Source organism: Morone saxatilis, unplaced genomic scaffold, assembly GCF_004916995.1.
Source record: "Morone saxatilis isolate NCDOM2014 unplaced genomic scaffold, NCSU_SB_2.0 Contig2, whole genome shotgun sequence".
In the NCBI taxonomy this organism is placed as follows: domain Eukaryota; kingdom Metazoa; phylum Chordata; class Actinopteri; family Moronidae; genus Morone; species Morone saxatilis.
The window spans coordinates 26,295,631-26,307,265 of NW_023339762.1; the positions used below are offsets into that span (position 1 = coordinate 26,295,631).

The 11,635-nt window shown below is 40.2% G+C and overlaps 2 protein-coding genes across 2 annotated transcripts in view; both read right to left on the bottom strand.

Moving 5' to 3' along the window:
- Window positions 1-1,502: 1,502 nt before the first annotated feature.
- On the bottom strand, window positions 1,503-3,329 carry LOC118330755 (gibberellin-regulated protein 14-like; the record flags this gene model as incomplete). Its single annotated transcript, XM_035665425.1, is given in 1 exon segment — window positions 1,503-3,329. A coding segment is annotated over 1 exon segment (900 nt). The 3' UTR covers window positions 1,503-2,423.
- Window positions 3,330-6,561: 3,232 nt separating this feature from the next.
- tmed6 (transmembrane p24 trafficking protein 6) overlaps window positions 6,562-11,635 on the bottom strand; it is an 8,843-nt gene continuing 3,769 nt past the window's right edge. The window contains 5 exon segments of the mRNA XM_035665734.1: window positions 6,562-6,889; window positions 7,740-7,894; window positions 7,977-8,114; window positions 9,239-9,260; window positions 9,263-9,397. Coding sequence (XP_035521627.1) covers window positions 6,668-6,889; window positions 7,740-7,894; window positions 7,977-8,114; window positions 9,239-9,260; window positions 9,263-9,397 — 672 coding nt within the window. The 3' untranslated portion in view covers window positions 6,562-6,667.

The following is an 11,635-nucleotide window of genomic DNA, read 5'->3' on the forward strand; positions in this document are numbered from 1 at the left end:
CTGCAGAAGACAATATAGCACATTCATTTCCTTCTGCTCTTTTTTTCCGCACCTCTGCTTCCTCAGCAATGCAAAACAACACAAACTCCCCTGCTTACAGGAGCTTCTGTGAGAAGCTGGAGTAAAATATAACTTCACTTTTGCCTAAAACAGCTTGGGTAAAGATGTCTTGATTGACCCAAAGGTACAAGCCTCAGACCAATGGCAAAACAAAAAGAGATTTCTTTTCTTTGTTAATTCCACTCTACGCTCTCAAGTCTTTAACAAAAAGTAAAAGACTACCGCTTTACAAAAACTAACCCAAGAAAACACTGCCCTCTGCTCAAGAGTTGCCGAACTCTGGTGTCGTCCCAGCCACTACACTCATGGTTAGCCCACTTGGCTCATTGCCTGCCAAGATCCCAGGCCACACCCATTCCCCTGACCATTACCACATTACCACCTCCTCTTTACAGTCTGGTTACGGAAAAATTCAAGGCCCGACTGTGATACGCAGGCTATAAACCATCACAAATGCCAGAAGGCCTCCAGACTGTCAGCGAAGAGTCTGGAAAACTAAGGAAGAGTGAAAAGTTCAAGGGGTTTTGTGGACCGGTCACAGGGCATTATTACCCCTTGTAGCCCTGTTTGCCTGCCCATGAAAAGTGGATATCTTGCTAGCTGACATGGCTGACATACAATGGTTTGGGATTGGGCCCCCATTGACTTTGCACAAGGGACACAAGTGAGGAGTTTTTCCACCAGGAAGTATAGTGGTTAGCCTCACAGCAAGAAGGTCCTGGGTTCAAATCCCGGCTCGGGCAGGACCTTTCTGAGAGGAGTTTGAATGCTTTATCCACGTTTGTGTGAGCTTCCTCCACCATCAGAAGACATGGTTGGGTCAGCACTTTCTTGATCGTAGCATCCCACCTGCCAGGTAAGTAAGAGTTGAAAGTTGAGGGGGTTATTTTGTAAATTGTCATATTTTAATAATAGAATCTGGTTTTTAGGCGATTTCCTTACAAAGCCAGAAACATACTGGAGCTTTTTCTGTCTGAAATTTTCTGTCTAAATGCACCTACAGCAGGCACTATAAATAATGTGTTTTATTAATCTCCAATCAGGGAGCGGTTCTTCTCTGTTGAGGCCCCCGCGCTTGTGCGAGGCACGGCGGGCGCGCGCGCAGCCGGCCTCCCGGCCACCAGCTCAGGGCGAGCTCCTAGTACATTTACTGGGGCTCGTGTGTGAAAAAGCAGCCCGAAAGAGCCTCTCCTTATATTTTTCCTGATTTTAGCACTAAAGAATTGGAACAATCCCCCCTTTCCCCCTCCTTTTCTCAACATGTGTCAGGGTTAGTTGTAAAAAATACACATTTCTCCATTATGTTTTTCCCGTAAAACAGAAATAAAATTTATTTCTCATCTATTCCTTAAACGGACTCACAAGAGTTCTGGATTGAAGTTGATTTATTCATTTTTTACATAGTTTGAACAGATTGACACCCATATTAGAAGATATGGTCTTCTTTCTAAATTGTAATATTGACTCACAACCCATTAACGCTGCTATGAAACTTATGTGTCTTGTTGGCAAATATCATATCCATAATAATAATAAACATATGAACTTATGCTTCACATAAAAACAATAATAGAAGTAAATATATTAAATACAAACAGAATAAATGCCTATGTAAACATGTACTGAACAGACATTGGTGGTGCAACATACTTCAAACAGTAAAACAAAGAAGAAGAAAATCTCTCGTTAGTTCAGTGCTGTCCTCCCTCCGGGGGTTTTAAATGTAGTGATCCTTCGCAATCCATGACACTTAATCATTAACCAGTTTATGATAGTTTCTGTGGGAAATTCTTTTTTAGTGAAGAGTTTTGAGTTTTTTCCTTTTATTATGACACAGAAATTTGTGAGGGGGTTCCCACTGGAGCAAAGGAGGCTGTTTTCTGGGTTAATAAAAATGCATAATATAGTTTTGGCTTAGTCATGTTTTTAATTTGAACTTAAGCTCTGCTTTTACCTTTGCACTTTCTGTATGTTTTGTTGCAACAAACCCATTTATACAATGTATCACAACTTTCCCCACAGCAGACCTTCTGTTCTGTCTCTGTCAGAGTTGAAAATTGACACCCAAAAAGTGCCAAATGGTAAAAAATATATGTATATAAATGCATGAGTACGGACATAAATATGTTGCAATTTTGTGTAAAGTTTAGGTGACACTGACTTCATTTTATAATTTTCATTTGTACTGTGAAAACAAAATATATAGTAAAAAGTACTTGATCAGGAATGTTTCTTGAACTTACACACTTGAGTTTGTGGTAATTAAACTTTTGACGCAGGGGGCGTCCGCAGGTATGAGCTCTGCAGATATGGAGAAAGACTTTTCTCCTGATCATCTTTCTTTGTCCAATTTTCTCATTGTTTCAAGGATAATGGTTTCTGACCACATAACTGCCTACAACAAATCTATTTTGTGTTGTCATTGTGGCAATAGGTGCTTGCAGCGGGGCATTGGTCCTGAGGACGAGGTTGGGGGCCATGGTTCCAGGTAGACACATGCGAACTGTGGCGACGGACATTGGTCTTGGGGATACGATGCAGCGGACAGGCATATGAGCCATGGGGACAGACCGTGGCATGGGGGGCATGATGTTGGGGACAGGCATAGGCATGGGAGTTGTTGGGCTAGACATCTGCATGGGGGGCATGATGTTAGGGAGAGGCATAAGCATGGGAGTTGTGGGGCTAGACATCTGCATGGGTGGCCTGATGCTGGGGACAGGCATAGGCATGGGAGTTGTGGGGATACACATTGGATTGGGGGGCATGGTGCTGGGGAGAGGCATGGGAGTTGTGGGGCTAGTAGTGGGGCTATCTTGTACACTGCAATACTCTTCATCCTGTCTCCTTACAGAAACAGTTTCATATACTTTTTGCAGTATGTTCCCATGCTCGATCTGTAGAGCCCCAGAAAGGATCTGGAAGTTATAAGTGAGGCTTTCATTAATCTTGCAGAAGATGTCCTCATGGCTGTCGGACCTCAGGAAGTTCTTAAAAGCTTTAGTTTGGGAATATTTCACCATCATCGCATTGGCAGAGGCCAGAGTGGTGCTGAGTTCCTTCAGTGCGTTTGCCACAGTGACAGAGACTTGACCCGGACCCCTTTGTTTGATGGTTAGAACCAGTTCTTCTAGTCCTTTGACTCTCTGGGCAACCCGCTGGCAGCGCTCCTTGTTGGCCTTCACATTCTCCGCCTTCTGGTAGATGGTCTTGCATATGGACAAGATGCTTTCTATTAGGCCCAAATCCAGCAATCCTGCCATGATTAGCTGTAGAGAAAATTAGCTTGGAATTAGAATCAGAATCAAAATCAGAATTATGTTTATCGCAAATTAAATGGCAAACAAACAAAACGTTGCACATATTTAAAAGCTGAAGCGAATCAGTCATAAATGCACTAAATTAAAGATCATCTTAATCTGGTAAACTGGGTTGTGTCCATGCAAGCTGAAAATGTTTATCCCAAAACTTCATGACTCCACTTCATAATAGAGGAGCTAGAATTACTGCCTCCACCAACCAGTCAAGTAGTAGTGTACAGACTTATATAATACATGTGGTGAAGGAATTGATTCAAAGGTATTGTGTATGTACAAATATTTTTTGTCTAGTTATCACAAGTAGTGTCACTAACCAACTGTGAAATATGGTCCCAATATCCCCTTCCATTTCTTAAATAACGGCCAAAAACAGGACAGGACATTTATGATGTCACAGTGAAGTTGACATTTTACCTTTTGCATAAAAAATGATCATTTCATCACTGTATCCCATTAAATATCTGTGTGAAATCTTGTCGGGGTATATCAAGCAGACAGAGAACATTTTGATGTGTTAGACGCAGGAAAGGGCAGCGTGAGGATCTGAGCGACTTTGACAAAGGCCAAATTGTGATGGATGACGGGCAGAACAGCTCCAAACTGCAGCTCTTGTGGGGGCTTTCCCAGCTGCAGAGTCAGTACCTATCAAAAGTGGTCCAAGGAAGGGAAAGAAACTGAGACATACGGCATGTGCTTGAGGCTCATTGATGCCGTGAGAGTGAAGGCATGGCCCCGTGTGGTCTAGTCCAACAGACGATATTGATCCTTTCCAACGCCCATTTAATTGACTCCATTGATTCAATACTAAAACCATTGACCTAACCAACTGCAAAACGTCGCCCTAACTGAGGCAGTTTGACACTGAAAGCTCGATACGTGCTTCGAACCCTGAACTAAGCAATTCATAGAACACTGCTTTAAGCTGCTTTGGTGGCGGAAAAAATCACGTGACCAAGATGACGTCGAAAGCAAGCAACTGCTTCAAGGAAGGAAAACAACTGGAGAACAGGGTCATGGGGGGCCCAAGGCTCAGGCGCAACGGGAGTGAAGGCTGGCACTTGTGGTCCGATCCAACAGACGAGCTACTGTAGCTCAAACTGCTGAAACAGTTAATGCTGGTTCTGATAGAAAGGGGTCAGAACACACAGATAATGCTGCACTGTAGGAAAATGTGTATCATTTCCTTGAGTCTTGTCCTGAGTTTGACTATTTCATTCATCACGAAGCTTCAACGCAGAGCTACAATTGGATGACACACAATAAACACTAAAGCGTGGAAAAAGATGAACCCTAAACCTACTTGTTGGGAAAAAGAGGGAAATTGTTCGGCACCTATATCAGTAACTAAACATATTAAACATGATAAATGACGTGGAGTGAAAACATTCCGACGATGAATCAGCCCACAGTCATGAATACTTTCTGCATGCCTGCACAGGAAACAATACAATGTGCAGCTGTCCTGCATCTGAAGGATAAAAGTTTACATTTTACATATCTGTCTTTAAAGAAAAGTGCCCACATTAACATTTAAACAGCTTGTTCCTCCTCCTGTTTATACCGTCCATTAAAAAAGTTGACACGAGGCTGCAGCAGTGTGAGTTGGATAGTTTTTTTTACTGTAATATCCGAAGAAACTCACTATATTTGACTCATTTAGACTTCTAAAGCCTCATATTAGCCTTAGATAAACTTTGTACTTCTGTACAGAATGAGGACTGTGGATTTTGTCCCCCATCAATGAACAGTAACATTGCATTACAAAGGTATATTTTAATGGTAGAAGGAGGAATAAACAGCAAGAAAAAAGATGTTCAGTGTCCATTTTATCACTTAATTATCATTTAAAAACAGACTTTCTCCTACATTAAGCAAAATAAATAAACTATTAATGAACTGGATTAGCGGGAAAAGGTGGTATTAATTGTCATAGAGCTTTTTTGTAGCATTTTTGTAGATTTCTATTTGACAGCAATGATAGACATAGTTAGAATGATCAAAAACACCTACCTTTTGACAAGCAATGTCTGAACGTGCCAGTTAATGAAAATGGAAGTCATTTACTTCTTCTTCACAGGTGTTTTATCTGAAAAATCTGTGGTATCCATGATGCTGTGCCACCGCAGTGTCGCAAACAGATCAACAACAATTAGTTTTTATGTCAAACCTGCTCATCCAGTTAAAGGCAGGAAGAGGCTCAGCCCATTGGCACCAATGACGTGCTCAGGAGCGCTGGCATCTACGAGCAACGTGAGCAGGGAAATCACACTGTTAGGAGTCAGTATCAGGACATCACCTTTCCTAATGCTGTAAAATCTTGTAAAAATGTTAATTAAATCAATCATTAAATCTAAATCTACTGTATATTCCTTATCTGACCAATATGTCGTAGTTACTTTTCTGATTAAGATTTTACATGAACAAAACACATGATAAGCTTGTAAAATACAGCACATTGTTCCCAACTGTTTTTCATTTGTTACCCTGCATAATTAAAGCAACAGCTAAGTGGTTAGCATGCTAACTTCAGTCTACATCTCTGCAACCAAATATAAAAAACATAGTTTTCATCAATACTGTTTCCTAAAATGTAATTTAACATAAGTTTTGCATTTCCTGTAATATTTAGTTTAAATATCCGCCATACGTCAACGATTAGATAAGAGCTAAAATGTGACGACCCGGATAGTGAGTGGAGGTAATTTCCACCAAATTAGCCCTAGTTCTTATACAGAGCCAGTCAACAATAAATATTTTTTCTTTATAGGAATAAATCTCCTGTGTGAACTCTCTGAACAGGGTCGGTCTACGCTGCTGTATTTTAACGTTGGTCATAATGGTGATTTATGGAGAGACTGATGTGTTCTGAGGTGGTACAGTGTAAAAAGTTTGAGAAACACTGGTTTAGATGGAGAAAAGAAGTTTATTGGCATCAAAAAACATAATTTAAACATTGACCTAACCAAAGCTTTTAGCTGAACTGGAGACAATATGTGAAATATCTGGACAGATTAAAGCACAGATCTGTTAAACGAACACCCAGCAACCAGGTGGTTGGATATTTTGTACTTTGATTTGTTATTTATGTTTCTAAATATGGCCATTGATGATCACCTTTCAGTGATAAATAATGAGGTGACCTCCAATGTCTATTGATCAATAAAGCATTTAGTTGCAAGCTCCAGTGCAAGATCACTATCTTTTCCAAAGATGTATTAATAAAAAATATGTTAAGAGAAGTAGAAATGTGGTCACAGCAGCGATCTAGACGTGTGGATGTTCTGCTCTCAGCATCGCGGCCTGCTGGGGTCTGTGTGGAAGAGCCTTTTGAGGACAAGAAGCTGCAGGTATCCGGACAGGAGGATGACAAAGCTTTGGGTCGCCGACCACCAGGTGACGTAGTTGAGGTTGGACAGGAGGAGGTAGTGATCCTTCCCTTTCGTCATGCGGGCGAAGTTGTAATGACGCCACATGTGGAAGATCTGAATCTGCAGCTTCTGAACACTCACCTAAATGGCACACAATATACGTTGTATAGTTTCATGTACTGTATGTCATAGTATGCTAAAGGCTAGAATAATTATGTTTAAAAGTTAATAAGCAGACATGTAAGACTAAATTCTCAACACTATGATTACCTGTAACAAAACAGAACCTGTCTGCAGAAAAAAAAATGGTGGCTGTGCACACAAGCATTGGATATTAAAACGTATGAGAACACATGCATCATGTTTATGTTCTACGCTAGGCTAACAGTTAGTTACTGAGCTTTGCTAAGGATGGCTGAGCATGAGCAACCGAAGACAAAATACGATTCGATGGACACCCCCTTGCCTAACTACCTTTTTATAAAGTGAATTAACTTGTTGAAGTCTGTGTACTGTCAGTATATTACAAGGATGGTGCTATGGGCACATTTTTGTTTCTTATCTTGGTTCTTTGCGAAACTGAGAAATATGTTGGCAAATGTTCCACTTGACACATGTATTCCCTTTATCAATACTGTTAATAATAAAAAATAATATAAGTCAATTCATCTGCTTATTTTAATTATGCATCATTACAAAAACCAATGAGACACAGTGAGAAACAATAAATCACATATAATAATAACTAATATTCATTTTAGAATCACATTGTAGTCCTCTGAATCAGATCAAATCATTATGTACCTAGAGATACCCCACCCCCCCCCAATAGGTTTAATATACTGTATTATAGGTGTATATACATGTATATATGTAATATAACATTGCAGCCCTTGCAGAAATATTCATTTCATATTTCTCTTTATGCAGATGACATTTTATTGTTTTTTTGATAATAGTTAAACACGTTATGCAGAATTGAGACAAATACCTCAATACCGGCCAAAGTGCTGTTGAGGACTTTCTCTCCCTCCTCCATTTCTTTCTTTGACTTCTCAAAACCTTCGTAGATGACGCCAAAGTTCAGAAAGACCCTGATGCCTCCGAACTGGTTGTTGTGGTTCCCAAGGCAAATCCGGTAAAAACCTGTTGGGAAGAAACTGCAGTTACTACAGAGATGATATATAATTCTTGGCTATATCTGGAGAGCTTTTTATAATGGTCCTACCTGTCACCTCAGTCTGAAAGTTAATTTGACCGACAGCCTTGTTCTTGGACACAATGAGAATGCCCTGTGGTGAGTTGACTGTCACAAAAAGCCGGTGATCATTGGCCATCCCTGTTACCCACTGCACCTGTGGAAACATACACATTAAACAAGTCAACAAATCCCAGGAAAGGTCCAAAAATGTATCTACTAATAACTAGGGATGGGCTTCAAGTAATTTCCTTATTAAAGTACTTTCATTTAATTATTATTGAGTACCCGAATTAACGTAAGAATAGGGTACAAAATGAATGCCCAAGTGAAACTGTGGGTGGGGTCAGGGTTATCCTACATTTCTGTGCTGCAGCGACTGTAGAGATTAGCCAATAATTAAATAATTTGGCTGGTAAAAAAGCTGTGGCTGCTTTACTTTTTATAATATAAACAGTTAATTTTGTTCAGCACTTTGCTTTAAACCCTCAATTTCACCGCACTTTCCTCAAACATCCTCTCCGCTCTTGTAGTTGTCGTTCAACCTCGATGGTAGTTTGTAATCCGGCTCAACAATAAGCTCATGGAAGTCTCCCCAACTTACTCAAATCATTTACTTGTATTTCTTATTGCAACACAGAAGAAACAACAATGAATTGGTTTCAGGTGCAAGTGCAGTACATTTTTATATATTTTGGGGTTTAATGACAATCCATAAAATTATAATTAAAACCCAGGGTTAGATTTGGCTCTTTTATTGGACCTGTGGATTGGTAATATCCGTCCCAATTTTCTAATAACTCCATTTGTGTTCTAAATCATTTATTCATCATTATTTCATCACCAACATTTATATTTAAGCTCAGAAGTTACATAAGTTAAACTTAAAAACTCCTTATCATGAAAGCTGCTATTTTGGGCCCGGTTTGTGGCCTTAAGGGACAAGAACTTCCAGCCAGCCTTTGAAGAAACTGGAAATCCCAGATCTCCAGTTGGCCCACCAACTCAACATACCTGTCAGCACATGGTATGTGGTCCCGTGGGACTATAAGAACACTAATTAACAACAGATCCCTTGTTTAAAGTCAACTGGATTCCACCTTGTTGGAACAGTCAGTGTGGGATAAGCATGAGGACCAAATGGCACCAAAAACACCAAGAAACATATCTGACTTGTGGCAGTCCAGTTCATGCCAGTACTTTAATTTACCAAACATATTAATCTTTGCCGACGAGGTGAAACCAAATCCCTGCAGGGTTTCAGGGGAAAATTCTCCACCATGTACCATCAGGGTAGAACCTTCCACTCTGGTGGGGCAAAGGTGGCCGAAACACTCCATCCCGGCAGAAGGAAACAACGGGCAAAGTCCATATTTTTCTGATCCCCTAAATAACCTGCATCCCCGCCTCATTGAATGGAAAGGGTTAAGAACTTCCTGGCCCAGAACGCACTGGAAGAACTCAAGCAAAAACATGAAAGCAAGAGTGTTCAATCAGCATGACTGCCAGTTTCACTGCCGGACGGAGAGCATGAAGGGACCTGCTGGCTTGCCTTCCTGTTTGGGTTCTTTAGATATCAACTGGGAAATAATGATTTAACCCCATCTACAACCTCGGGACACAGCACTGTAGTTGATAACATATCAAAGTGTACATCCAAACACAATACCATGCACTGGTTTGTGGGAAGGTGAAAAAATGAGAACCATCCAATGGATAAAAATCAGTATTAAGATTACAAATCCCAGTCCATAATTGGGTACCTATTTTAACAATGTAAGCCCAATTTTTGTTTTACAAAAACCCAAAACATGGCCAGCCCATCTCTCCATGTTTCCACGCATGTCCCACAATTTACGCATTTTCAGCCCCTGTGTGCTGTATACAAAAATGTGTGAAAAACCAAAGAGGGTGTTAGCTCTCAGTTGCGGTTCGGGCTTCTGTATAAAATGCTAATGATTTACGTACATTTAAAACATAAAACATTTTTTGAGAGAGAACAAAGCGAATGTTGAAGGGGTTTCTTGGAAGGAAAAGAGGGGCGGGGTTTACTGCAAAATTTCTTGACTTCCTGTAAGTGACTGCCACATTCCGGCCAGACAGGGTAAGTTAAGGTGGCATCAGAAGCAGGTGGGTTGCATAAGCAAGATGTTATCATGCATGTTGTAAAATTTGTTGTCATTTGGTCTTATCCATTATAACTTTAAAACTAAGTCTTCCTTATCCCAAGAAGCAACTTTTCTTCCATAAAAATGAATCCAGTTTCATAAAAATCACACTGGAATAAAGGTGTGTTGTGTCCCCATGCTATTACATAAACAATTGGGTTTGGAATTATAAAAATATAAAGCATTGAAGTGGTTGTACATTTACTGGGCATACATTGTTAAAATAGGGGTACAAATATCTAAACCAAGAAATGACAATCTTAAAAGAGTTTAAAAAGACTTTTCCTTCCTTTTAACCTGGACTTCCACAAGGTGTTATGTAAAGTGTTTTTGGCCAAAAAAGCCTTAAGTCTTGAGAGTTTTTGTGAGCTTTTGTTTTGTTTTCTGGTAAGCAAAAAAGTTTCCAAACTCTAGCTAGCCCTAAAATGTACCAGCATCATTTGGCAAAATTAATTCTGTAAGCTATGTTAAGCAAAACATTTGATGTAGACAGGCTTACCTTTAAGATGCCACTACATCATCTTCTAACCCCTCTTCAAGTGTGGGTTGTCGCTCTTAACATAAGAATTTGCCTTAGCATAGAATTTTCGCATAGGTATTTTGAAACCGATGTTGGGCATGAAACGGGCTTGGGGAAGTGTGTCAGAGGAAACCTAACCGGTGGCTGAAAAAATCAATAAGGGTCCTATCCTATATCCAGTGGTAAAATACGGACTAATTCTAAACGAAAAACACAACAAGTTTCTTGTATTCAGGTGATTATTACCAAAAAGATATGCTGTTTCATAAGAATCACATTTTATGGTATTTCTTTAAAGAAGATCCAAATCAGGTGTTAAGGTTTTTGGTATTTTTTTGTTCTTTTATGTGTAAAAAGAAACCACCAAGCACAACAAACACAATAACCAAGAAAGAAAACATGGCCAGGCAAAGCTTTTTAGTTCCCCCATCATTCGTGGCTGCCACCAGATTTGAAATCTTTTTAACACTGGAACAATTCTGACTGTAAGCCCCGTCTATCAGCACCCCCGGCTGGGGCTTTCTCCGTCCTCGGGTGCCGTTTTGGTGACAAAAAGAGTCCTTTTGAGGAAGAGCAAGCTGCAAGGTAGCCCGAGGTTTTGAACGAATGAGGGAGGCCTGAAGGCCGTCGACCCACCAGGTGGGATTACTCTGCAGAGTTGGGACAGCAGCAGGGAAGTAGCTCGGCGCTCTTCCCTCAAATGCCGGGCCGAAGCCTGTAAGTACAGCCCGAAACATCGTTGAAGAACGTTAAGTTCTCCTACTTTGTTACTTGCATCCTGCAACAAGCAAAACGCAAGATAAATACATACATACGGAATTTACCCTAGTACTGTCAATTATTTACAAATACTACTGTTTTGCGCCAATTAACTGCTGTGCTACGCATGTTAATTACTTGAATGATCTGATACCTAGTTCTGTTATTCCAAGTGCCACCCATTTAAAAATAAATGGTACATTACGCTAATAAAAAAAATATTATCACATTAGTACAACCTT